The sequence below is a fragment of the Stigmatopora nigra genome, chromosome 15 (genome assembly GCF_051989575.1).
Source record: "Stigmatopora nigra isolate UIUO_SnigA chromosome 15, RoL_Snig_1.1, whole genome shotgun sequence".
NCBI classification, from domain to species: Eukaryota; Metazoa; Chordata; class Actinopteri; order Syngnathiformes; family Syngnathidae; genus Stigmatopora; species Stigmatopora nigra.
Genome location: NC_135522.1, coordinates 12,235,709 through 12,261,401, shown reverse-complemented (window position 1 = coordinate 12,261,401; position 25,693 = coordinate 12,235,709). Strand labels below are relative to the sequence as shown.

General features: G+C 38.8%; 1 protein-coding gene across 2 annotated transcripts in view; it reads right to left on the bottom strand.

Moving 5' to 3' along the window:
* The window catches only part of carm1 (coactivator-associated arginine methyltransferase 1), a 68,466-nt gene that overhangs the window by 23,678 nt on the left and 19,095 nt on the right, over window positions 1–25,693 (bottom strand). For both annotated transcript variants that reach the window (XM_077734533.1, XM_077734534.1), the window contains exons 4-11: window positions 25,062–25,166; window positions 18,992–19,102; window positions 18,706–18,883; window positions 18,483–18,573; window positions 9,370–9,451; window positions 5,792–5,877; window positions 5,604–5,693; window positions 4,939–5,076 (exon numbers count right to left, since the gene is read on the bottom strand). In XM_077734533.1, the coding sequence (XP_077590659.1) occupies window positions 4,939–5,076; window positions 5,604–5,693; window positions 5,792–5,877; window positions 9,370–9,451; window positions 18,483–18,573; window positions 18,706–18,883; window positions 18,992–19,102; window positions 25,062–25,166 (881 nt within the window). The remainder of the gene's footprint in view (window positions 1–4,938; window positions 5,077–5,603; window positions 5,694–5,791; window positions 5,878–9,369; window positions 9,452–18,482; window positions 18,574–18,705; window positions 18,884–18,991; window positions 19,103–25,061; window positions 25,167–25,693) is intronic.

Below are 25,693 nucleotides of genomic sequence, written 5' to 3'. Positions count from 1 at the left end.
GTTTTTAAAAAGGCAATGGAAGCAAAACGGAGTTCGGTTGTAATTTATTTAGCCATTTTACAATGTAACCACGTCATTTTCACCCACAAAACCATCAAAGTCCTCATTTTCTGTGTCCGAATTGAACAATTGTCCATCGAAAGCAGAGTTTAATACGTTCGTCCAGGCGGCCACAATCCATTCGCAAATAGTAGCTAGGTGGTAGCTAGCATAACTAGCCCGGCGCTGCCTACCAGCATTCGTCATGCTGTGTTGATGTCGATGTATACAGGCCACAATCCATTTGCAAATAGTAGCTAGCTGGTAGCTAGCGTAACTTTCCAACGGTGCTTTCCAAGCTTTGTCAAGCTTTATTGATGTCGATGTATACAGGCCACAATCCATTGGGTTTATTGACAAAAGAACTACTACATATCCCAGTTTTCACTGCGCAGTGCTGAGTCTACGGGAAAATAGTAGAGTTGGGGGCTGCTTGCCATAGTTGTCCTATCGACGGATTTATTTTATTTTATCGTGATAACAATTTTAGTTTTGGTCCATATATAAGGCGCACTGGACTATTTTGAAGGAAATTTAAGACATTTATGTGCGCCTTATAGTCGTGAAAATACGGTATTATCATCCTTTACCATTTCACGTCTTCTACATTTGTGGCTCCAATACATTGCGTTTTTATTTTATATGAATTAAAAAAAATCATAAATGCCTTAAGTATTTAAATTTGTTATTTTAATTCAAATATTGTATATAAAGTAAAATAAAATGTATTAGATAGTTAGCATTCGGGCTAACTGCGCCTAGTCAACATCAGCATGCGAACCACAACAAAGCGTTTAGCCTGCATTGTTGTCTTTACACCTTGAATAATAATTAAATAATTAATTTTAGGTTATGAAGTTTTATATTTTTAATGGACAGGCTTCTTAGTAGAGATGAGAGGTTGTAAATGTAAGAAAAGTCATGAACATTTACTTTTGAAGACTATCATTCAATTAGTGTGTAAAAATCCGGAATATTTGGTCTTTAACTGGAACCTTTGTGTGATACGCAGTGGCTCCACCATGTGGTCGCCACAAACAATCCTATATAATTGTTGGTTACCACACTCACCCGTTCAGTGGTTTGAATGTATCAGCATTTTTGCTAAGAGCTTTGTCGTGGGTCGGGTTGTGCTCGTATCATGAGTGTCCACAGTGTTTGTATATTAATTTCGATATTGCAGAACCAGCATTTTTTCTGTTGCATCTAACATAGGTAATTAACTCCCCCCTTCAACTAAAACTAAAAATCATAAGAATAATCGGACATAGGCTTTGTCATCCTCATTGACTCGACAAAAGCCTAATTGTCATCATACCCAGCTGCATTTGATGAAATTGGTAAATTGAAATTAAAATGACTCTCTTTTGTACTTTTTGTTCTCTCCTGCTTGTATTTTAAATGAAATGGGAGTTTTCAACTTTTCCATAATGTGAATTTTTAACTACAGGAATTTTAGGGCTAGACTTAGTCCAACAAAATAGTCATACCTCTACCTACGAAATGAATTGCTTCCAGAACATTGTTTGTAACTTGAACATTTCATAAGTAGAGGAATACTTTAAGTTTCCAGTTTCTACACACGTACTTAATATCGATTGTCATCATATGGCTTTTCTTCGCACTAACCTTCATTGCACTGGCTTGCTTTGGACCCATTGTGTTTCCCTTAATTCTGCACTGACTAAAGCAAGACATGGAAGAAATAGAATGCTTCGCCCAGTGCTCGTAAATATCTTTGCACAAGGGAGATTCGGCGAGAAAGAGAGTCGGCTGAAATCATTAGCAGCCTCTCGCATCTCGGCCACCTCGTATGCTCGTTATTCCGATTTGTCTTGTATCTCTTGTAAGTCAAATATTTGCTCGGAATATTACCCGTATCTCAAATTCCTTGTATGTTGAAGTACTCGTATGAGAAGGTATTACTGTATTGAGTTACAGGTATGTGCAGACAGAGAAGGTGCTTTGGTGAAAGCACTCTTTTTGAAGGGAACTACAGTCACCTCTCGAGCCAGCCCTTGTTGATGTGCTGTGTTTTTATTGTACAAAATCTTGCAATAGAGGAGGGGCTAGGTATTAGAAATTTTGTAGACAAAGGTGGCATCTGCATACAGACGCTTTCCTACTTATGAAGATTTGAGTTATGAACAACAGTACATACGAACATGTCTGCACATTGCGTTAATGTCGAAAAATGTTCGGGAATTCGATTTTGTATCGCGCGCCTTTTTCCGAGTAGTGCCGCCGCTAATACCGACGCCAGGCGCTGTTAGAGCTCAGCTCACCCAGCATCCACCTTCCTCTGCCCAGTTCGTTGCAGTGCGGAAGTGCGTGAACGCATCTCCAGTGAGCAAATAACTTTTTTCATTTTTATCATTAAATATCTCGTGCATCCATTATTCAATATGGTTGGTGAAAATCGAAAGGCTTCTAGTGAGGAAGGTGCAAGAAAGAGGCAAGCGATTTAATTTGAAACGAAAGTGCCAATAATAAAGCTTGGTGCGCGTGAGAAAGTGGTGAGCGTTGCACGGGAATACAACTTGAATCGTTCGACCGTCAGTACTATTTATAAACAGTCCCTAATGTATGTACACAGTACTGTATGTATTCTCTCCATTTTATTAAATGTTTTTTTCAGTACAAACAAATGCTGGTTACTTATACAAGCCGTAAACATACAAATGCACTTATATAAACCTTCAATATACATATATAGGCCTTAAACATAAATCATAAAACAAAATATAGCACTGAATCAACTTACGAACAAATTCAACTAATGAACAATCGCTCGTAACGTAACTCGTTTGTAAGTAGGGGAGTGTCTGTATTTAACAGTATTGTTCCAGTTCGGTTGATTTTTTTTTTTAAATCTGACAGTGGTGGTAATTTTTGGCTTTCTGTCCAATACTTTCACAGCTCATAAATGGTTTCAATTGGTTTTAGTGTTGCTTCGCAGGCCGATGACCAACTTGTTAGGTAGAAAGTGGTGTGATATCATCGTGTCAAAATATAATTTTGCTCACTCAGTTAGATTGTTTGTAATGAAGCACAAGTTGCACAAATCGAATTTAATTTTATTTAGCGTGGGTTTTTTAACTGTCATTTTAAAGCTAGTTGAGAGTCAAGACTGATTCCTAGCTATTTGAATTCTTGAACTACATTGATTGTTTTTAATGGACAAAAACTTTGTGCTCAGTTATTTGTCGCTCTAGCACAGACAGAAAGTCTGAGATGTTTAAGTGTAGTTGAGACTTTTCAAGCCAGTTATTGATTCTCTTCATTGCATCTGTGAGTTCCTGTGCAACGCTCCGCTCAGTGCTCCTAGAGATCTTTGTACGAGGGAGATGCGGCAAGAGAAATCATAAGCAGCCTCTCGCGGCTGTTCAAATACTCGTATCTCAAAATTTGTCTCATATCTCAGGGTAAATATTTGCTCAGAATTTTACCCGTATCTCAAATTCCTCGTATGCTGGGCGCTCGTATGTCAAGGTATTACTGTACAGAAATATTGATATGAAAATGGCTAGGAAACAGTGCAAAGCCAAGATTATCAAACAACCAGAAAAATTACAAATTATATATATATATATATATATATATATATATATATATATATATATATATATATATATATATATATATATATATATATATATATATATATATATATATATATATATATATATATATATATATATATATATATATATATATATATATATATATATATATATATATATATATATATATATATATATATATATATATATATATATATATATATATATATATATATATATATATATATATATATATATATATATATATATATATATATATATATATATATATATATATATATATATATATATATATATATATATATATATATATATATATATATATATATATATATATATATATATATATATATATATATATATATGTATATATATGTATATGTATATATATGTATATATATATGTATATATATATGTATATATATATGTATATATATATGTATATATATATGTATATATATATGTATATATATATATGTATATATATATGTATATATATATGTATATATATATATATATATATATATATATATATATATATATATATATATATATATATATATATATATATATATATATATATATATATATATATATATATATATATATATATATATATATATATATATATATATATATATATATATATATATATATATATATATATATATATATATATATATATATATATATATATATATATATATATATATATATATATATACACACACACACACACACACACACACACACATATTCACACATATGTACATGATTTGATGACGTCATATATTTCCTAAAATGCAAAAGGCAAACTTTACAGCGATAGCAGGACACTTTAATAACAGAGCCCGCTTATTATTTTCACTTGCAACTAGAATAACTTTCTTGGGGCCCCACGATGAAAAACAAAGAATTAAGTTGCATTATCCAACCTAGCCAATGAAAGGCCAGCAAACTTTTGCGAGAACCAATTTATAACTATAATACAGTACTTGGGACAAAAAATTACATAAAGCTTTTTGTAACCTTCTTGAAGCATTCGTAAGTAGAGCTACCACTGTATTTAAATGCGGTGCACACAAGCCACTACACATTGAGGCGCCAATCCACATTTGAAAGAAAAGTGGACTTTGAAGTGTACCATATAGTCAAAAAAATATAGAACTTGATTGATGATTGTTGGAGTGGGTTTGGATGAGTTAGTGAGAGAGGGGATGCGTGCACTTCATCATAGCCTTCAGTCTATAGTGTAACATCGCACATCTATGCTTGTTGGCTTTAAAATGTCCTAATTCTCAGAAAATAATCATACCTCTTATTGGCCACTAGTAGTGCAGTGCCGGATAGTGTATCTCCAGCCTTTGTGAAGAGAGGAGACTGCAGCAAACAGCGAACCTGATACCAGTGAGTAAGTGGTTCTGTCGGTGCAGTGGACAACCATACTGTCATACTTTCGGGAGAGAGCAAATAAAGAGCTTGAATGAGGAAAATAACAAATGTGGGACAAATCTAAGGAACAATGGCTTGGTAACACTGTAAAACCCCAAATCAAAATTAACCAATTTTAACCTACTGTCCTCATTTAAGGACAGCCTGTACTTTTTCCTACTTGATATAAAGAAGTTTTGTGATTTTTTGCAAATGTTCTAAACCCTAAACAAAAACTTGAAAATTGTTAAATAGGGCTGAAAGGGGTTAAGGAGCGTTAGAAGCAATGTTTCTTCTAATTTTTAATGTAAAACATGCTGTAAAACACACACAAAAAATAAAAGTGGACAGAGCTACTGCCACTGGCTGCCGCGTAAACGGCGCCATCATAGGGAAAGGGGTAAAAAAAATAAAAAGTTTGGATTTTATTCACTGCACCCACATATGATTGCTGCTGTGCAGAGAAGACAAGAGTAGTGCGCAATTGCGCACGTGCGCAGCTTAGAGGGAACATTGGTTAGAAGTCTAATTATGTCATATACGACTTACAGTGAACCCATGAATGCCACGTCAAACCAGAAAGCCAGGCCATGGACAAGGCCAGAATGCATCATGTGGAACTTAAAGGGGATCTCTATCCTAAATGATAGAAGAAAAAAAACAGATTAGAAAATACTGATAAGCATACACAATACAAAACTTTAAAAACGTGCACATTATTGTGTTAGTATACACACCTGTAAAGATCCTCTTCTTTCGCCTCCAGAAAGTTAACAGTATATTTGACAGACTTTGCCATCAGAATACGGATGTCAAATGTGTCCTGTGGATAGATGTAAAAACTGTTTAAGATCTAAAGAGTGCAAATAAAAGTATTGCAACCATGTAGTTCAAAGATCTGTGACACAAAGATGACACTTTTGAATTCACACATCCTTCATGTATGTAGCCCAGTGGATGAGTGGTTAGCGTGTCAGCCTAAGAGGGGGGGACCTGGGTTCAAATCCAGGTCGGTCCCCCATGTGAGGAGTTTGCATGTTCTCCCCCGGGCCTGCGTGGGTTTTCTCTGGGCACTTTGGTTTCCTTCCAAAAACATGGATGGTAGGCTGATTGCACTCTAAATTGCCTCTAGGTATGAGCGTGAATGGTTGTCTGTCTCCTCATACCCTTCAATCGGCTGGCTAGCGATTCAGGGTGTCCCCCAACTCTGGCCCGAAGTCAGCACCCCTTGCGACCCTATTGGTTCAGAAAAGGAATGAATGAATCATGCTGCTCGTGATATATTTGTAGCCAGCCAACTTAGTCAGTTTGATAGTAGGCTAACATATATGTAGATGTGGTTCTGTTGGATTCATTAGGCCATGATCTCCAACTCTCGCTAGAACGATTCGCAACCGAGTGTGACGCGGTTGTGATGAGAATCAGGACCTCCAAATCTGAGACCATGGTCCTCATTTGGGGAAAAAGGTGGCATGCCCTCTCCGGGTCAGGGACCTGGTCCTTCCCCAGGTGGAGGATGAGTTTAAGTATCTTGCAGTCTTGTTCACGAGTGAAGGAAGAATGTCGCTGGAGATCGACAGGCGGATTGGTGCGGATCCCTGGTGACCCATGGCTTATTGTTGGAGTAACAACGGACCTTCTTGGAGGGTACAATGTTCTCAACACAGAAGTCAATATAATTTGTGATGGGAATTTGTGGGTCAACCTGTCGATGTCTTCCCCATGTGAACATCACAGCAGCTCCCAGTCAGTGGTCTCGAAACAGTCCCAGTACCATGCTCGTCTCCTCAGTCCAGCTTTGTATGATCCTCATGGTAGGTTTTATTTTCCTCACCATAGGGATGTAGGTGGGGGTTTAGATGGATCAGGTTGTGGTCTGAGCGGCCCAGTGGGGGCAGGGGGACTGAACTGTATGCCTCTTTCGTTCCCTGGTGGGAATAATAGATGAAATGCTGGGTCTGAAGCATCGCTTTCTCTCCTGACATTTTCATCCAGCTCTGCATCCTCTTCAACTCCGCGGGGGTGTCCATGTCCAGGGGAATCCAGGTGTTGCGTAGCGCTAACAGCTGATCCTTTGTGTAAAACAGCGTAGGCATGGCTGAGTGGGTCAAAAATGTAATGTCCAAAATTTGAAAAGATAAACTAAAACTAATAGATCAAAGACTGCCTCTCTGCTTGATTCTTGAAGTAGTCTTGAAAGTAAAGTTTTAAAACATTAAAGTATCGAATTTAATATATAAAGTAAAGTAACAAGTAAAATCCTAAGAGACAATAAAACGTTAAAAAAAGGATTAAAAAAACTGTAAAAAAGCTGTAAAAACACAGAATACGAGTGAGGGTTTAGGAAGCTGCAGCAACAAGCAGCCGCTTTGAACGGCGTCTATGATATAAGCACATATATACATACATACAGTTGCAGTAAAATTGTTATCATGTGAAATAAAATAAATCAGTCCATAGGACAACTACGGCAAGCAGCCCCCGACTCTACTATTTTCCCGTAGACAAAGTACTGCGCAGTGAATTCTGGGATATGTAGTAGTTATTTTGTCAATACACCGAATGGATTGTGGCCTGTATACATTGACATCAATAAAGCTTGACGAAGCATGGAAAGCACCGTTGACAAGTTACGCTAGCTACCAGCTAGCTACTATTTGTGAATGGATTGTGGCCTGTATACATTGTCATCAACACAGCATGACGAATGGCGGCAGGCAGCGCCGGCCGGGCTAGTTACGCAAGCTACCACCTAGCTACTATTTGCGAATGGATTGTGACTCAGCGTTTACGACAGACAATTGTTCAATTCGGACACAGAAAATGAGGACTTTGATGGTTTTGTAGGTGATGATGACGCGAGTACGTTGTAAAATGGCTAATTGAAGTAAAACCGAACTCAGTTTTGCTTCCGTTGCCTTTTTTAAAAACGTGGTTTTAGCGTGCGGGTGTAGTGTGCATTCTGTGCATAGCACCAAATTAGTTTGTTTGCCGTTGTAGTATATTGATACTATTAGTGCAAAGTTATCACAGCCGTCAACCTGGGTGTATTGACAAAATGACTATATATCCCAGCAGTCACTGCACGCCAGAATTAGCGTCTGGGGCTGCTTCCGTAGACAGTGCTATTCCTTAAATAATATATATGCCATACCTGGCTGCGTCTAAAAGAACGGTGCGTGCTTAGTGTGTGTAAAATACAGATATAGCACTCGTTATTGACACTCAATCACTCACAAGAAGTTAAGAGGCCATGCTATGAAGCTCATTTCACTGACAACTTTTTCAGTCACCAAAATTGATAAAAATACGATGTGCCGAAAAGTCGTGAAAATATGGTATTGATTTAAAAGGGGGAAAATCAGGAAATTTAATATACTTCTATATTTATTTATTTTGGTTTAAATGGTAGATATGTGAGGACCGTGGAACGAATTAGAGAATTTACATATAAAATACACCTGTACTTATGAACATTTCAAGTAACGAAAAAAGTTTTGGAACCAATTATTTTCATAAGTAGAGTTATGACTGTTTAAGGCTTTTAATTTTTTTTGCTGCTGCAGACATCTAATATGGCTCTTTTAGCATTTTGGGCTGCCAAACCCTCATCTGGAGCAAAGATGTACTGGACTTTACCCAGAAGCAGCGGGAAACGTGTTATACATTTGCTCTCCTCAGGCTTGTGTGGGTTTTCTCTGGGTAATCCGATTTCCTACCAGATCACAAAAACATTCAGGGTAGGCTGGATGAAAACTCAAGATTACCACTAGGTATGAGTATGAGCGGTCGAGCAATTGGATGGACATCAATTCAGCATGCCCCCCACCTGATGCCAGTACTTAGCTGGGATATGCTACAGCACCCTCCCTTGTGAGGATAAGCGGTTCGGAAAATGAATGAATGAACGTTTGGTCGATGTGTTTATGACTTGATGACAATTTTGTGTTGCCAAAATTAACATTGCATTTCAAACAAGCAAAATCTGCAGCAACAGATTTACATTTTTGGAGTAACTTGATAACAATACATTTACACCTGGTGACAAAAGTTCAGACAATTTTTCTGGGTAGAAGTTATAACCAATATTCTGAACTTTAAGCCTAGTTATTAGTATTAGTTTTAGTTTAGCCTGACTTAATGATCTGCATCTATTACTCATCATACTTTTGTGATCATCCTTGTCATTACGGTAGCTCATTTACTCAAATCATGCTGTAGATGAGTGAAATGTAGTAGCTGCTAAACACACTTGGTACGCCCAAATATAACAATAACAAAAAATACCAGACATGAGTGCTCCCGGTATACATACCACAATTGGCTGGCGAAAATACTCATCTACTGCCGCACCCCGCAGCGCAGAAAGATCTACACCATGAAAGGAGGGCTGATACCTGAAGCAAAACAGAAAATTAGCAACCCCAGATTAAAATGCTGTAAAAATAATATATTATAATATATCAATAAACGGTTGATGCTATTCAAAGATAATTCAATCAGCAATAATTAATGTAAAAGAGTCCAGCATATTTATTCATTTTCTCAGGCTGCAGAGGCAGCAGCTGGAGCAGGGAATCTGAGACTTCCCCCTATCCAGCCACTTCATTGAGGTTTGCCCAAAACACCTCGGGGATCAAGGAGGAAAAATCCTACTTCTATAACGAGCCACCTTATCTGGCTCCTCTTGATGTGGCGGAGCAATATTCAAAACTTCTCACCATCCCTGGAAGAGCTTGCAGATGAAACAAAATTCATTCGCTCATATCCAGCATTTTCTTTTGGCCATGACACATACAGTAATCGGTCGATTATCGCGGCTTCACTACATTGTTTTTCTTTGGGGGACTTTTTTATTAAGTTCATAAAACTGTGAAAATCCACACTGTAACTCGCAAGCCACTCCCCTGTCCTCCGCTTACTACTAGAACTCAGCACTGATGTAAAAAAAAAAAAAAAAAAACGGGCCTTGGTTAAAAAAAAAAAAAAATCTACCTGAGCTCCCCTACTAGCCATCAGACGGTGGTCCACAATAGATGGACAAGCGAGAACCCAGAGAGAGGTCCGAAAAAGTGTCCGGGGGTAACCAAACCGGGCGAGTCACTGGACTGAGGACTTTTGGAAGGACATCCGAAAACCTTAATTCTAGCCTGATTGAGCCATTCCATTACCACTTTTGATGAGTGTTTGGGGTATTGTCCTGTTGGAACGCCCAACTGCGCCCAAGACCCAAATGTCGGGTTGATGTCTTAGAAGAGCAGAGTGTGCTGATTCTTACTACTGTAGTACCTCAAAATGTTCTCATATATCAAGGCAAAAATTTGCTCGGACTTTTCCTCGTGTAGCCGCCTTGTCGTGTAGTGGTTCACTTGCCTGACTTTGGTGCAGGCAGGTGGGGGCTCAATTCCTGCTGGTGGCGGTATGATTGGGGGTGCGGATGGTTGTTTGTCTCACTGTGTGCACTATGACTGACTGGCGACCAGTCTAGGGAGTAGTCTGCCTTTCGCCTGAAGGCACCTGGAATAGGCTCCAGTAATGTTTGTCCGCAACCATTTCTAGGATGGGCGGTATAGAAGATGAATGAATGAATGAATTTTACTCGCATCTCAAATTTCTTGTATGTTGGGAGAGGTATATCAAGGTATTACATTATATGTGAAAAATATTATAAAACAACATGAAAGCTGTTGGGCTTGTGGCAATTAAAATGAGTTCGGTCGAACTCAAGGGATTCGGTGGAGCCTCTGCTGGAGAGGTCAAAACACATCAACTCATCATGTCCATACAAGATAACATGCCCCACTTGACAATCACTGGCTGCAGGTGATCACACGTGACATTGCTTGGCCAATCAGTCCTGCAAGGAATTTATATATCTTGAATTTGAGAAAAATCATATTTATTTTACACAAAAGTAGGGTTCGGTGAATACGAATCTGAAACTGGTAGGGCTTGGTAGCGTCAACAACGGTTAAGAACCACTGGCTTATGCATACTACCCTGAAATTATGTTTGATCTCGGAAGCCAAGCAGGTTCGGGTCTGTTTAGTACTTGGGACGGGAGACTGCCTACGGCGGGCCGGCGGAGAGAGTGGTTAGCGCGTCGGCCTCAGAATAGGAGTCCTGGGTTCAAATCCAGGTTGTTCCACCTGTGTAGAGTTTGCATGTTCTCCCCGGGCCTGTGTGGGTTTTCCCAGGGAACTCCGGTTTCCTCCCACATTCCAAAGACATAGAAGGTAAGCTAATTGGACACTCTAAATTGCCTCTACTTATGAGCTTGAGCATAAATGGTGAAAAAAATACATTAAGGCTAGATTGACCTGTTTTGTATTGCCAACAGTATCCTTTTTGGTCACGCCAATGTGTTTCATACTCTGTTGTTGTGTGTGTATCATGTACAGTATTGCTAGTTCAATTCATAAGTGATTGGTGAAACCATTTTGTTTACATGATCCACAGAACATTTTGTTCATCCGGCCCGCCGACGATGTCCAAATAATGTTTTTTTTCCCTCAAGATGGCGGTGTCACGCGGAAGCCAGTGGCAGTAGCTCTGTCCACTCATTTGTTTTTCGTGTTTTACAGCCCCTCTATCTTTTTTTAAATTACATTCAAATTTTTCTTAATGCATTCCATTTTACTTTACTTTGTACTTTACTTTTTACATTAATGATGAGTATGTTAATACTTTAGTCCTTTTTTTCTGTTTGTTTCATATGTACTGTTAACGGATGCAGTTTTTTATATGTATCGTATTTTGTGCTGACCCGGCCCATCTGTCAAATTTTTTTTCAAGTCCATGTGGCCCCCGGGCCGATAAGTCTGTCCACCCCTGGGCTAGACCGTGTTAGTCAGTTATATCTGAAATTACCGTTTCTTGTCATTTGTCTGTGACAAGCTGTCACTCTGAGTTCCTTTGAAAAATGGCGCAGAAAGAAAATGTAATTTGTTCATTTTTGTCAAGTCAGGTTGGATTTTATTTTGTGCGCTGCTTATGTTTCCTTGCGCAGAGAGCACGAGAGTAGTACGCAATTGCGCACACGCGCAGCTTAGAGAGAACCTTGCTCCCAAGCCTTTGATTCTTGTCGCTGTTATATCGGCATCAACAATTCATTCCATTTAGTAAGCCATTGAAATGATGCAAAATCTATTCGTGTTGAAGCCCATGTGCACAAGTGTCAGGAAGCTTACGTTAGGCAACAGGCAGAGAGCACACGAACATGAACACAAAGAAGAAATTAGGAATTCAAAACAATATTAAATGAAAGTTTTAATCTTTTTTAATAAAATGTTATGATTTCTTTGCCATCTAATTTCACCCATTCTATTTATCGCCACTGCTTTTACCTGTTTGGATTTAAGGTCCCTTCGGCGGAACTTGTTGACGGACGTTTTGAGAAAAATAGATCTAAAGACAATAGCCTTCGACGACTTTTAATGTTTCTAAAATGCACAAGACAAGAGTCGTCAAAGTAGGTGATCGCACAACTCGTGGACACTTTTTCAGGATGTTTTTTTTCCACTAAGTCAGAAAAAGTTTGTAAAATGTCTCCAACCATTAGGAGAATCATGAAACATGAAGACTCGGCCACAGGTTATTCCAAGCATAAATTCAGACACACAACGGCGATCAAAGAAACAGAGGGTTCTAGTGAGATAGCCAATGAGAACCCAGTAGAGTGTGGTGAAATAACCATGCAGTGCACCCGCGAAAATTCCAAAATAAAATAATGGTTACAAGAAATGAATTTATGTTTTTGTAACTTTTATCTTTTTGCGGTATCTTGAGGCACTCATTTGCACCTCGGAAATTTTCCTAACCTGAAAATTTCCTACCTAGAGGAATTTCTAACTGTATATTTGTTTCTTTCCGGCATCAAAGCACAGAGTAAAGGGCTGAACTATCATCAACACATTCATGCCTTTTTTTGTTCATTTAAGACTTTTCAATTTCACCAAGAGAGACAATAACATGATGCTGTTTGTTAGGGTTACTATTCTATCATTATTATATATTTGCTTGCAATGAAGAAAGTGCTTCACTTACTTCATCTAAAATGCCTGCTTGCAACGAAGTAAATGTTTTGTTCCTTAATTAGACTAAACAAAAGGGAAGCCGATCCACTTGGACTGCTGGAATGTAGAGAAGATCCTACGGCTGCACATGACCTTCATTTGTTTTGCCTATTTGACGTCTCGCTTCTGTTTCCCACCCCTCCCTTGAGAGCTGAGACGTCCATTGTAACAAGGGTCCTTGAAGTTAATAAAAAAGAAAAAAAGAAGTGTGTGACGCCAGAACGAAGTGGGGACTAGACCTCACCAGTTTGATTTCTCCTTGCAAAAAAAAATCCAGAAGATTGACTTTTCTCTTTATTTGTGCGTGCATTGGGAATGCCTATTGTGTGAACCTAACATATTGGTCCACCGAGCCTGGAAGTCAATATATCGAAGGAATCCAGGCACTTAGTCTACGTATGGGAAAGACCGTGGCCACGACATCTAAGACCCTTTGCGGGCTGGAGCTGGGTTCCCAACAGTTGAAGAAACATCCTAAAAGAGTTGAAGACACCTCCGGTAAATCCACATGAATGTATGCATTCGTGAGGAGTTTCCGAATGTGGGTGAATCATTCATGTAAAGGTCCATTCGTGAGGGGGGTCCGAATGGAGATCACGTCCAGTTGGTGGCGACGATAAAACCCAGTAAATACTAGTCCCTCGCAGGTGAAGAGACGTAGAATTAGTCTATAAAACTGAAGGCCATCGGTGCCCTGTACCTAAGCCAGTCGGTACTTAAGATCTGCGAGTATACTTGTGTGTTGCATGTGTAATGATAATCTAAGGAAAACAAACGAAAGGGGAAGGAAAAATATAAATAACGGGGAAACTACTGCCCTGATTACACACCTGTTTCAAAATGGGGAGATCGAATAGCAAGGTGGCTAGTGAAGATGATCCGAAACGGACAGGTGTGTGCGGATTGGAAATTTGTTGTGAATCAAAGCGCTTCAAAAGGTTAACACGTACATTTATGGATAGACAAACATGGGTTTGCTGGCCAGCTTCATTTACATAAAATAGTAGACCTGCGGGTTAAAATTCACACTAAACGAAGGGGTGATCTATATAAAATGGAGAAAGATGGATATGATGAAACAAATTTTTAGTTGATAATGGCAACGACAGGAAACAATGCCAATGCAAAGAAAGCAAAGCGAGTTGTTTTGTTTCAGAAAAAAAGTTTAAAAAATTACGAGACAAAGGAGTGAAATGCATGACGGAAAAGGCATTGTTTTAGTTATTTACAAATGTATCTAATTGCGGAAACTCTTAAGTTGTGACTATTATTTATATTGGCATTACGGCAGATAAACCAACACCGTGTTGTGTGAGGTGGGTTGAACACTACGTTTACGACTGTGGAGTGTGTCCAAGCAATGAATTGTTTGGCATCTAGTGGAATGGTGTTGTGAATTTTGTAAGGATTCTGGATGTTAGTTTAGTGGGTTCATCGTCTGATTTGGGTAGACGTCATCCCGAATTTAGTAAAGATTGTCTGTGGAAGTGAAATGTGAGGGTGTCAGGAAGTTGAAATTAAACGATTCTCAAAGTAAAACATTGGCGGATCCCTTCCGTGATGACATTACATCAATTGGCCCTTGGCGTTGCTGAGTGTGCAAAAATTGTTTTTTTTTTGCCATGGAATAATGTTGTGCTTGCATCCTTTTTTGAGATAAAGGAATCTCTGCAAATTGTGTTAAATGGTTGGATACCGGATGAGGATTTAATTGATTATGGACTATGGGTAGTTTTCTCTAAATTGCAATATTCACAGCTAAAAAGCAACATTTCAAACAAGATACATTGCTGGGAAGGCATTTGTAAACAGAGAAAAACAAGGAATTTGTGACAGTTAAGCTGTGTGTGATAAGAGAAATCCTGCTTTTGCATCGAGTCTAAAGCTCACAGTTAGCGGCTAAAAGCGCGCTTCCATTGAAATAATAATAATTTCAGAATAAGAGCAAAACATAGTCAGCAGGAAATGCAGGGTTCTGCAGGTACTTTCACATTTTTCGGATTTTACACAATCTGTTTGGTAAAAGATCCGTTAGTTTGTCTTCGAAATTGGGAATAGAGTAAGATTGATTTCAAAGGGCTCTTAGATGAAGAAAACTAGCTTTTGAAGTATAAGACTATTAATAATGTCTTTGAATGGTTGTTTTTTTCAAAATACTTTTACATGAGGGAAGATTAGAAACGGGAGGAGAATATGACATAATGGTAATAATTAGTGAGTCCTTCATTAAAGACTGAAATGTGTCACTAGGAAATGCCTAGTGAAAGGTTATTTTCTCAAATTTACTTATTGTAGGTTTTAATTGTGGTGACAGTGAGCTACAGAAAATGGCTCTTATCATAGGTAGACACCGTCTCCTTGGTGAGGGTGAGATGAGTCGGTTGCAGGAGGAACTCAGCCAGTCATTTTAGCTATCCTTGAATAAGTTAGCAATATGGGGGTGATTTATGAATTAGGTCTTAAGTATTAAGATTTATTTGGTGATTAATGATATCAAACATGAAAACTGTAGAAATGGCATTCATCCAAATAATAAGCCAAATGGTACCTGGCTGGTTTAGATAAAATAATTGATTTAGGATAGGCATAATTTCCCTACGACTGAAGAGAAATGGGGTGTTTTCAGTGCACGGAAGACATTCAAAAGACATCCAAAGAGGTTGCTTTCTGTTGTTTAAAAGGCATACAAATAAAGAGAAGTTTAGCTCAAAACTCAGACTTGGCAACCTTAGATAAGTAGGAAATTGACAATTCTCCAAAGTCCAAAATATACAGTTGTGGTCAAAAGTTTACATACACCTGTGAAGGACATGATGTCATGCTCTCTTGAGTTTCCAGTTATTTCTACAAACCGTTTTTTTTCTTGGATAGAGTGATTGGAAGAGATACTTCTTTGTCAAAAAAACATTAATGAAGTTTGGTTCTTTTATGACTTATTATGGGTTAAGAGAAAGTGATCCAATCCGCTGGGTCAAAAATATAGATACAGCAACACAAATGAGCAATTTGGGTGACTTAGAAAGTTGAGTCAGTGAAATGAGCTTCATAGCATTGCCCCTTAACTTCTTGTGAGTGATGAGTGACTACAGCTGGTGACTTCTGTGAGGCCATTTGAATAGGGCTCATTGGATGCAAACGCCCACAAACGCTACAGTGGGAAAGTCAAAGGAGCTCAGCATGGATTTAAAAAAAGAGAATCATTGACTTGAACAAGTCAGGAAAGTTACTTGGAGCCATTTCAAAGCAGCGGCAGGTCCCAAGAGTAACTGCAAACAATTGTAAGTATAAAGTGCAAGGCACTGTTTTGTCATTGCCACAATCATGAAGAAAACACAAGCAATCACCTGCTGCCAAGAGAAAATTGGTCAGGAGGGTGAAGATTCAACCGAGAATCACCAAAAAGCAGATCTGCCATGAATTAGAAGCTGCTGGAACACAGGTGTCAGTGTCCACAGTCAAGCGTGTTTTGAATCTGCATGGACTGAGAGGCTGCCGTGCAAAAAGGAAGCCCTTGCTCCAAAAGCGGCACCTTAAGGCTCGACTGAAGTTTGCTGCTGATCACATGGACGAACCAAGACCTTCTGGAGGAAAGTTCTGTGGTCAGACGAAACAAAAATCGAGCTGTTTGGCCATAGTGCCTAGCAAAATGTTTGGTGTAGAAAAGATGAGGCCTTTAACTCCAAGTACACAATGCCTACCGTCAAGCACGGTGGTGGTAGTATTATGCTGTGGGGCTGTTCTTCTGCCAATGGAACTGGTGCTTTACAGAGAGTAAATGGGATAATTAAGGAGGGTTACCTTCAAATTCTTCAAGATAACCATAAGACATCAGCTCGAAGATTGGGTCTTGGACGCAGTTGGGTGTTCCAACAGGACAAAAACCCCAAACACACATCAAAAGTGGTCATGGAATGGCAAATGAAAAGGCAGCACCAGTACTCCAAATGTCTCGACGGCATAGCGGCTCATCAAGGATGGCGATCCAACTTATAGGTTGGTTGGCCAAATTGCAACAGGAGTCTTTGGGTTACGCCAAACAAAATAAGAATAGGGTAAACAATATACATTACAAAGTCCCCAAAAAACTTGGAAATTACACTGAGCGGGGATTTGTAGCAAAGAGGGAACAGCTGGCAACCACCAATCTCATGGCTTTCCAGGACCGCAAAGCGGTTATGCTTCTGACGGTTGATATGGCCTTGGTGGAGAAGGGGGCATGCATGTGCAATGTTTGGAAATGTTACACTCAACGACACGTCACCCAATGGGTCCCTAAGCGGAGCTGATGAAGGCCTGCAGACCTTGAACCAGAAATGAAGAGTCATTCTGGAGTGATTCCAGGGCTGATTGGTGGGATAAGACCTTCGGTAAGTGTAAAAAAATTGGCCTTCTTTGTGGTGATATCAATGGCTGATTTGCTACTACTTTGACAATGTGTGGGTATTGTCTTATCCCCTGCTTACGCTCTTTGCTAAACCGATTTATGGTTAGTGCAATTGCTTTTTCGAAATTGCATGAATTGTATCTGCTTATTAAACAGCCTACTGGTGAAAACATTGATGTCCAGGATTTTGCTAATTATAATGAGTTGGACAAGAATGATTTTGTTCTTCCTTTTTCAGACCAGACATGCAAGTGAGGTGTATTCGGGTAAAGATCAAGATAACAAACTTCCCAGTGTTTTGGTATTTGTCATAAAATATGAATGAATAAAATATAGCCGGAAGGAAGTTTTATTATTGGAATATGTACAAAATATAACAAAAGGGGGGACTGTTAGGGTTATTACTCTTACATTATTATATATTTGCTCGCAATGAAGAAAGTGCTTCGCTTACTACATCTAAAATGCCTGCTTGCAACGAAGTAAATGCTTTGCTCCTTAATTAGACTAAACAAAAGGGAAGCAGAATGCACTTTGGCTGCTGGAATGTGGAGAAGATCCTTCCACTGAACATGGCCTTCATTTATTTTGACTATTTGACGTCTCACTACTGTTTCCCACCCCTCCTTGAGAGCTGAGACATTCATTGTAACAAGTGTCCTTGAAGTTAATAAACAAGAAAAAAAAGAAGTGTGTTGAATCCATGTGACCCACACAGAGAAAACGCAATTGACTAAGATCTCGACAGCGCTCTCACATAACATCGTCCCAATCCCTCAAGTCTGCAGGTAATGTTCAAGACATTCGTCCACATGACTCACAATAGTCTATCTAACGTAAATGCAGGACGTGCCAGAAGAGGTGATTGATTGGTTAAAAATGGTGCAAAAAAGCCAATAAAAATATACATACAGACATACACACACATTCAAAACAAATGTACATAATTTCTTGCCTCTTTCTCCTCACCAGAAATTGGCTTTTGTGAACTGCTCCATGTATAGCTGCTCATCTGTGAAAGGAGCAATGTGAACATCCCCAACAGTGGGAAACATTTTCCCTAGATAGAAAGAGACAGACAGAAATAGTCAAATATAAAAAATTGATTAGAATTTCACAAACTTAATGTGATTTAAAAAACATTAAATAAATCATATTTTACTGTTTGTTTTCCAAATCAAATGTACTTTACCATTGGGTTTAAGGAACTTCTTTGCATGCAAGTAGCTCTCTAGCATCCGTTCATTAAAAAGCATGTATCCCATTGGTTCAGATATAATGATGTCCACTTGTTCAGGGAGCGTAACCTCCTCTACTTTTCCTGGTACAACAACCACATGCTCCCCAAGACGGTTACTGTTAACCAGGACCTGTAGGGTAAACAGTTTCAATAAGTAGGCAATAATATATTGTAAACATGGTGAGAATAAGATTCTTTTTTGGAAACGGGAATTCACTGATATTTATTTTGTATGTACCTCTGCATGCTGAGCCATTGTGCTTGCTTCCACAGCATAGACCTTCTTAGCGCCGGCCTGGGCCGCAAAAAAAGACAGAATTCCGGAGCCACATCCAACATCCAGCACAATCTGTAAAAACAATGCAAGCAATCAACATCGAAAACATGGATGATTTTTAAAAATATGATCTAGAAAGTACACATACAGTTGTGGTCAAAAGTTTACATACACTTGTGAAGAACAATGTCAAGGCTCTCTTGAGTTTCCAGTTATTTCTACAACTCTGATAGTGATTGAAACAGATACTTCTTTGTCACAAAAAAACATTCATGAAGTTTGGTTCTATTATGACTTTATTATGGGTGAACAGAAAAAAAAGTGATTAAATCTCTGGGTCAAAAATATACATACAGCAGCGCTAATATTTGGTTGCATGTCCCTTGGCCATTTTCACTTCAATTTGGCACTTTTGGTAGCCATCCACAAGCTTCTGGCAAGCTTCTGTTTGAATCTTTGACCACTCCTCTTGACAGAATTGGTGCGGTTCAGTTATATTTGATGGCTTTCTGACATGGACTTGTTTCTTCAGCATTGTCCACAAGTTCTCAATGGGGTTTAAGTCAGGACATTGGGAAGGCACACTCGATTTTCCTGAGTGTCAGTACCATAATTTTGAATTGTTAAGTTGTTTGTTTACGTGCATGTGTAGGATTGTTTCCTGTGCTCTTTAGTCTTTTCCTAAATGATCTGCCAAGCTGTTTTCCTTAGATCTTCACCTGCCAAATGTATACCGCTGATGCCGTTTTATGTCCATGAGAAAGACAAAAAAAACATGCCGCATGGCAAATGCAATGACAATTGTATAACTGGCTTGAAAAATCCTAACTGCATTTAAACATATCTTAGACTGTGTCAACTTCTTGAAAAGAGCAACAACTGACAGTAACCCCAATGGTTTTGTCCAAGGTAAAAAAGCAATCATTGTAGTCCAAGAATTTAAATACCTAGGAAAGACTCATTACTCACAACTTGTTTTTAAACGGCAGATTTAAAAAAAAACACTGAATAGAATTCAATTCAATTTGTCCAATTTTAGGTTCATTACAAACAATGTAACCCGAGTCATCAAAACTGTATTTTTGCTCAATGATCATATTGGATTGGATAACTTTATTCGTCCCGTATTTGGGAAATTTTGTTGTCACAGTAGCAAGAGGGTGAGGATGCAAAAATAGTAAGGGCATTTTAGACATAAATAGATAGGTAATAAGTAAGTCAATGTCAAGGTGTAGAAATTCAATCACTCGTCTATTAGGATCCGACAGGCATTTCTGGCCACCATAAAAAAATCAACTGTCTCCGCTGCACGGTTTGGACAAACGTAGCAAAGAATCTTAACATGTACACATACACACACCGATGAATCACGTTTTATTAGGATTATAGATTTTTTTTTTCTTTATTGTTATTAGCACCTATTTTGCTCAATATCTCCCAAGCCATTTGACAGATTGACACAGAAATGATAGGTAATTACCTTCTGTTTAACCAAAACCTTTTAGTTTTTCAACAACCCACTCCATTTAATAATTAATAATGTATTACTCTTATTAGCACCTAATGTCTTCAATATCTCCCAAGCAATTTGACCTATTTACAGAAAAGATAGGTAATTACCTTCTGTTTAAGGAACATCATGCACGCGCAATACTTGGAATCAAACACGGAAATTGAAAATTATAAAAAAAAAGAAATCAATTAACGCTTTAGACAAATCGGACAAAAATCTAATTTTAAAGATTCCAAGGAATAAAAAAAGCACCCGTCTTTATAAGCTATATATGGTTGTTTTTTGTAGAAATGAAAACGCTGTTTTACATATCCCAGCATGCACCGCAAACTACTTCTACGGAGGAAAATTGAGTCAGGTGCTGCTTACCGTAGTTGCGAGACCTGTTGCGGCTCAAGATTGATCCACATACAAGAAGCACTGGATTATAAGCCGCACGGTCAGGTTTTGATAAAAAAATTGAAGGATCTTAGGTGCGCCCTATAGTGTGGAAAATACAGTATGTTCATATTAATGAACATACATATGTAAATATGAAAGATTGTAGCCGAGGGCTAATTTCCATCTTTAATCCCTTGTGTAGGCTGAAGATAAACAATGATACATACCAAGTACACACACACTCACTCCCAGACACACGCACACACTCCCACACACTCCCACACACACACACATTCCCCCACACACACACTCCCACACGCACACTCCCACACGCGCACTCCCACACGCGCACTCCCACACGCGCACTCCTACACGCGCACTCTCACACTCACACTCTCACGCGCACACTCCCACGCGCACACTCCCACGCGCACTCCCACACGCACATTCCCACGCGCACACTCCCACGCGCACACTCCCACGCGCACACTCCCACACGCACACTGCCACACACAGCACGGTTTTAGACAGCGTTGTGATTGCAATTTTGTTCGTCTAATAGCCAGGATTTAAATGATTTTCAGGGAGCATCACCTCCTCCACATTTCATGGTAAACCTGGTAACTTCGCTGAGCTTATTAATTGCAGGTTAAACAGGAATTGCTAATGATTGAATTCTTTTTTAATTTTAAAATTAACATACATTCCAATTTCAACGGAATTGGAATTGTAGGTGCTTTTGTGAGCCGTCAAACACATGGCTATAACAGGTAGAGATGGGGCCACTCTGGTGCAGTATCAGGTAAAAGCTAATTCACCATTTAGTACGATCCATTAGTTAAAATAGCAACAAATCTTTTTGAAATAATGATGCATTTGGGTGAAGGTGACTGTCAAAATCTTCTTACAGCAGGTGTGTATAGACAGAAGTAGACTGCACGTAGATGGATTTACCCCTTGTCAATGTTAGTTTGCACTTTCTTAAATCTTGAAAATTTTACAACAATGGCTTGTCTTCAGTTATAATGTGTAAAATTAATGTATTTCCGCACCATAAGGCACACTGCTTTATAAGGCGCACTTTCAATGAATTACACATTTCAGTATTTTTCCATATATAATGCTCACCGCCGCACCACATGATAAGGGTCTACAGTAAAGGCTGAGGTTACGTTAAAGCAGTGGTTTTCAAAGTGGGCGGTACCGCCCCCCGGGGGGTGGTGTGAACTTTCAGGGGGGCGCTGACGAATAAACAGGCGAATGGGGGGCGTTGAAATAGTGAAGGGGGCGATGGAGCAATTACAGTAAAATGTGACGTTGGTGTTTGTAGAAAGACCGGAAAAATTGATTGTCTGTAATAAAAAGTCAACAAAAAACAAGCTTCATTGAAACAAGAAACGTTGTCTGCTCGAGCGCTCACGAGCAGCGCGCATATACCGTATATCACTAATTGTCGCGAGTTTATCGTCGATGCAGGCGACTGGGGAAACCACCACCATCCAGTCAGCCGCAGAGGAGCACACAATAGCGCGCCGGCAACGCTTAACCACAGACGTATGCGCACAGCGACCGGCTTAATGCATCAGCTAACAATTTTTATGATTCGAGGTGAACTGCGCATTGGTCTATTAAAAGAAACGAAATTAGCGAATAATATCTGAGGCGCCTGTCTTCTATTTATTTAAGCTTCGTTCGTTGGAAAGGGGTAAAGAGGGGGGCGTTGGCATTTTGGCCCGGCGGTGAAGGGGGCGGTGGCCAAAAAAGTTTGAAAATCACTGCGTTAAAGTATCCACTAGATCAGTGTTCTCAAACCGGTTCCACATAGGGCCACAGTGGGTCCTGGTCTTTGTTCCAACCGATCCAGTGCTGACATTTTAACCAATCAGGTGTTTTTAAAATAAGTAGCACCTGAATCTAATTAACTGATTGCACTTGCAAAACGTATCCTTGTTGAGTTGGAATGAAAACCTGCACCCACTGCGGCCCTTTGAGGACCGGTTTGAGACCACTGCACTAGATGGTCCTGCGCTAAAGGGAATGTCAACAAAACAGTCAAATAGATCAGTCAAACTGAATTACAGGGTGACCCAAAAAGATGCGTACCCATATTTTATTCGATAAAAAATCATTTTTTTAACGAATAACTTTTCTGTTGCAGGATGTGAAAGGTGAACCTACGGATGATCATTTTCAGTTATAGTTGCCCCAAAAATTTCTTGGACAAATCAGCAGAAAATATTCTCCCTGGAGATCTATTTTGTTTCTGATCTTTTTCCAGATCTATTTTATTATAAACTTTCATGGGTACGCATCTTTTTGGGTCACCCTGTATTTGATTCTAATATAGCTTTCTGACAACTCCATTCACTCCCAAAATGAATAAACAACTGTTTTATTATTTTCTCTTCATCCAAGGGGCATAATGGTCTCAGCGGCTGCTTGCAGTCGTTGCCAGACCGGTTGCGGATCAATACTGATCCATATATAATATAAAGTTCGCAGTCTTGCTTTGAATGCTGTGTGGACGCCAACCTAGCGGCTGGCGTTCTTTTGTCAATGCACACGGAATGACGGCAAGCATTGAATTAGTGTGCTCGCCGTCATACCGGGTGGAATGACAAAATAACTATATATATCTGTGGAGGCCCTTCGAAGCTCTTTCAGCAATAGACTACAATACCCTCATTGCAGGAAGGAGCACTTACGCAAATCCTTCCTTCCACCAGCTATCAGGCTGTTTAACAAAAAAATGGCTGTGTCAGTGATAATTTTACAGTTGGCACCCTGCGAGTCCCAGGGATTCGCTTGTCTGAAAACTGTGCGTCCCAGGAAACTTGTCACGAGTCCCAACATACTACGGATGCAAATAAAACATAAGCAACGATATATAAACATTCAGATTTAATTTATTTATTATATGGTTTAGGGTTAGGGTTTATTTATCATTGTACTAGTCTTTCAGCTCGTAGATCCTCCTCTCTTTGCAGCCAAAAGTCTTTTGAAATGTGCGTATTTTTCCTTGCTTCCCCCGTTTTGCTTCATGATCATCGATCGAATCTTCTGCAGTTCTTTTCTTACTAGTTGTATTTTTTAACTGCGAAATAACTATCCAGACTGTTTTGCTTTTTCTGAAACATTTTTTATCTTTCTTACACTATTACGAAACTCTTGCTATCGCTTTCTCTCCTTCGTCTGCTAGTGTCTGCTAGTCTCGTTCACGCGAGAATTATTTCGCAAAGATTATGTGGAATAAATTGGTTTGCTATCGGATATATGTGTTTTGGTTTTTTTTTTTTTGATAAAAATTTCTTTGCGTCCGAAAAAAGCACATTACTTGAAATTGTGCGTCTGGAAGAAAAGCTGTGCGTATCAGACGCAGGACGCAGAGGTAACGAGAACACTGCTGTGTTAGGACCTAACGTATGCATGCATGTACATCTGTGTATGTATATGTGCTTATATATGTATGTGTGTGTATATATGTGCTTATATATGTATGCGTGTATATATGTGCTTATACATGTATGTGTAAACATGTGCTTATATAATAAATATATATATATATATATATATATATTTCAGCAACACGCTTATTTATTCATATATTTATACATCTATTTATGTCTAAAATGCCTTTCATATTTCTGCATTCTCACACTCTTGCTACTGTGACAACGAAATATCCCGAATACGGGATGAATAAAGTATCCAATCCAATCCCAGTAGGCACTGCGCGTGGGAGAAAATGGAGTCGGTGGCTGCTTTCCGTAGTCCAGAGGCCAGATGCGGATGAATATTGATCTATATATAAGGCGCACCAGATTATAAGGTGCAGTCATCTTTTGAAAAAATTGAAGGCTTTAAGCTGCGCCTTATTGTGCGGAAAAACAAAGTAACAACAGTCGAAACTGAGTTCTGAGATTGGCTGGCATGTGACCCTGGATCTCCCGTGAGCCATGTAGTAAGGATAAGCGGCTAGAAAAATGGAATGAATTGAAAATTGTCATGATTGTTTTGTTTAACAAAATAGATTGTGCCTTATTTTTTAAATTGTTAATAAGTGGTTTATGTTTATGAATAAAAGAGCTTTGCAACTTTTCCGGGGAAACTGAAATGAACATTTAAATAACTTATTACCTTGTCCTTGAAGTCAGCATGGTTCTGCAGAATAGCTCTTTGGTAGGTCCCTGTACGCACATAGTCCTGCATCATGTTTTGTTGTTGTGAGAGGTAGCCATAAAACTATATATGAAAAGAAAAAAAAATTTTAAGAATCATTTTTAACAATCAAAAAATAATGAACCTATTTACTGTACATACATTTTGTGTATAAGCCGCGCCGTTTCCATTGCCTTAAAATTGTAGAATTTTATAATTTTTCGCATGTAAGCCGCCCCGATTCACAATTTTAACCTCCACGTCTATCTTGATGAGAAGCTGATGCTTTTCGATGACAGAAGTGACAATTTTCTTAGCAGAAGTTTAAAATGTGGTGGCGGCCAAATTGCTTCTAATGTCGAAATATTTTTATTTTGTATCAATGGTTCTCCATATTACTGCAATGGCTGTCACACTCGAACAAAAAACAAAAAGAAGAATACATCAAAGCTGAATTTTGTTTTATTTAATAATCTCAAATGTACAGTGGAACCTCGACATACAAGCAATTTGAGATGCGAGTAAAATTAGGAGCAAATAATTATCTTGCGATACAAGACAAATTTCGAGATACGAGAAAGCCAGGCGGCCAAGACATGAGACTGTTTAGG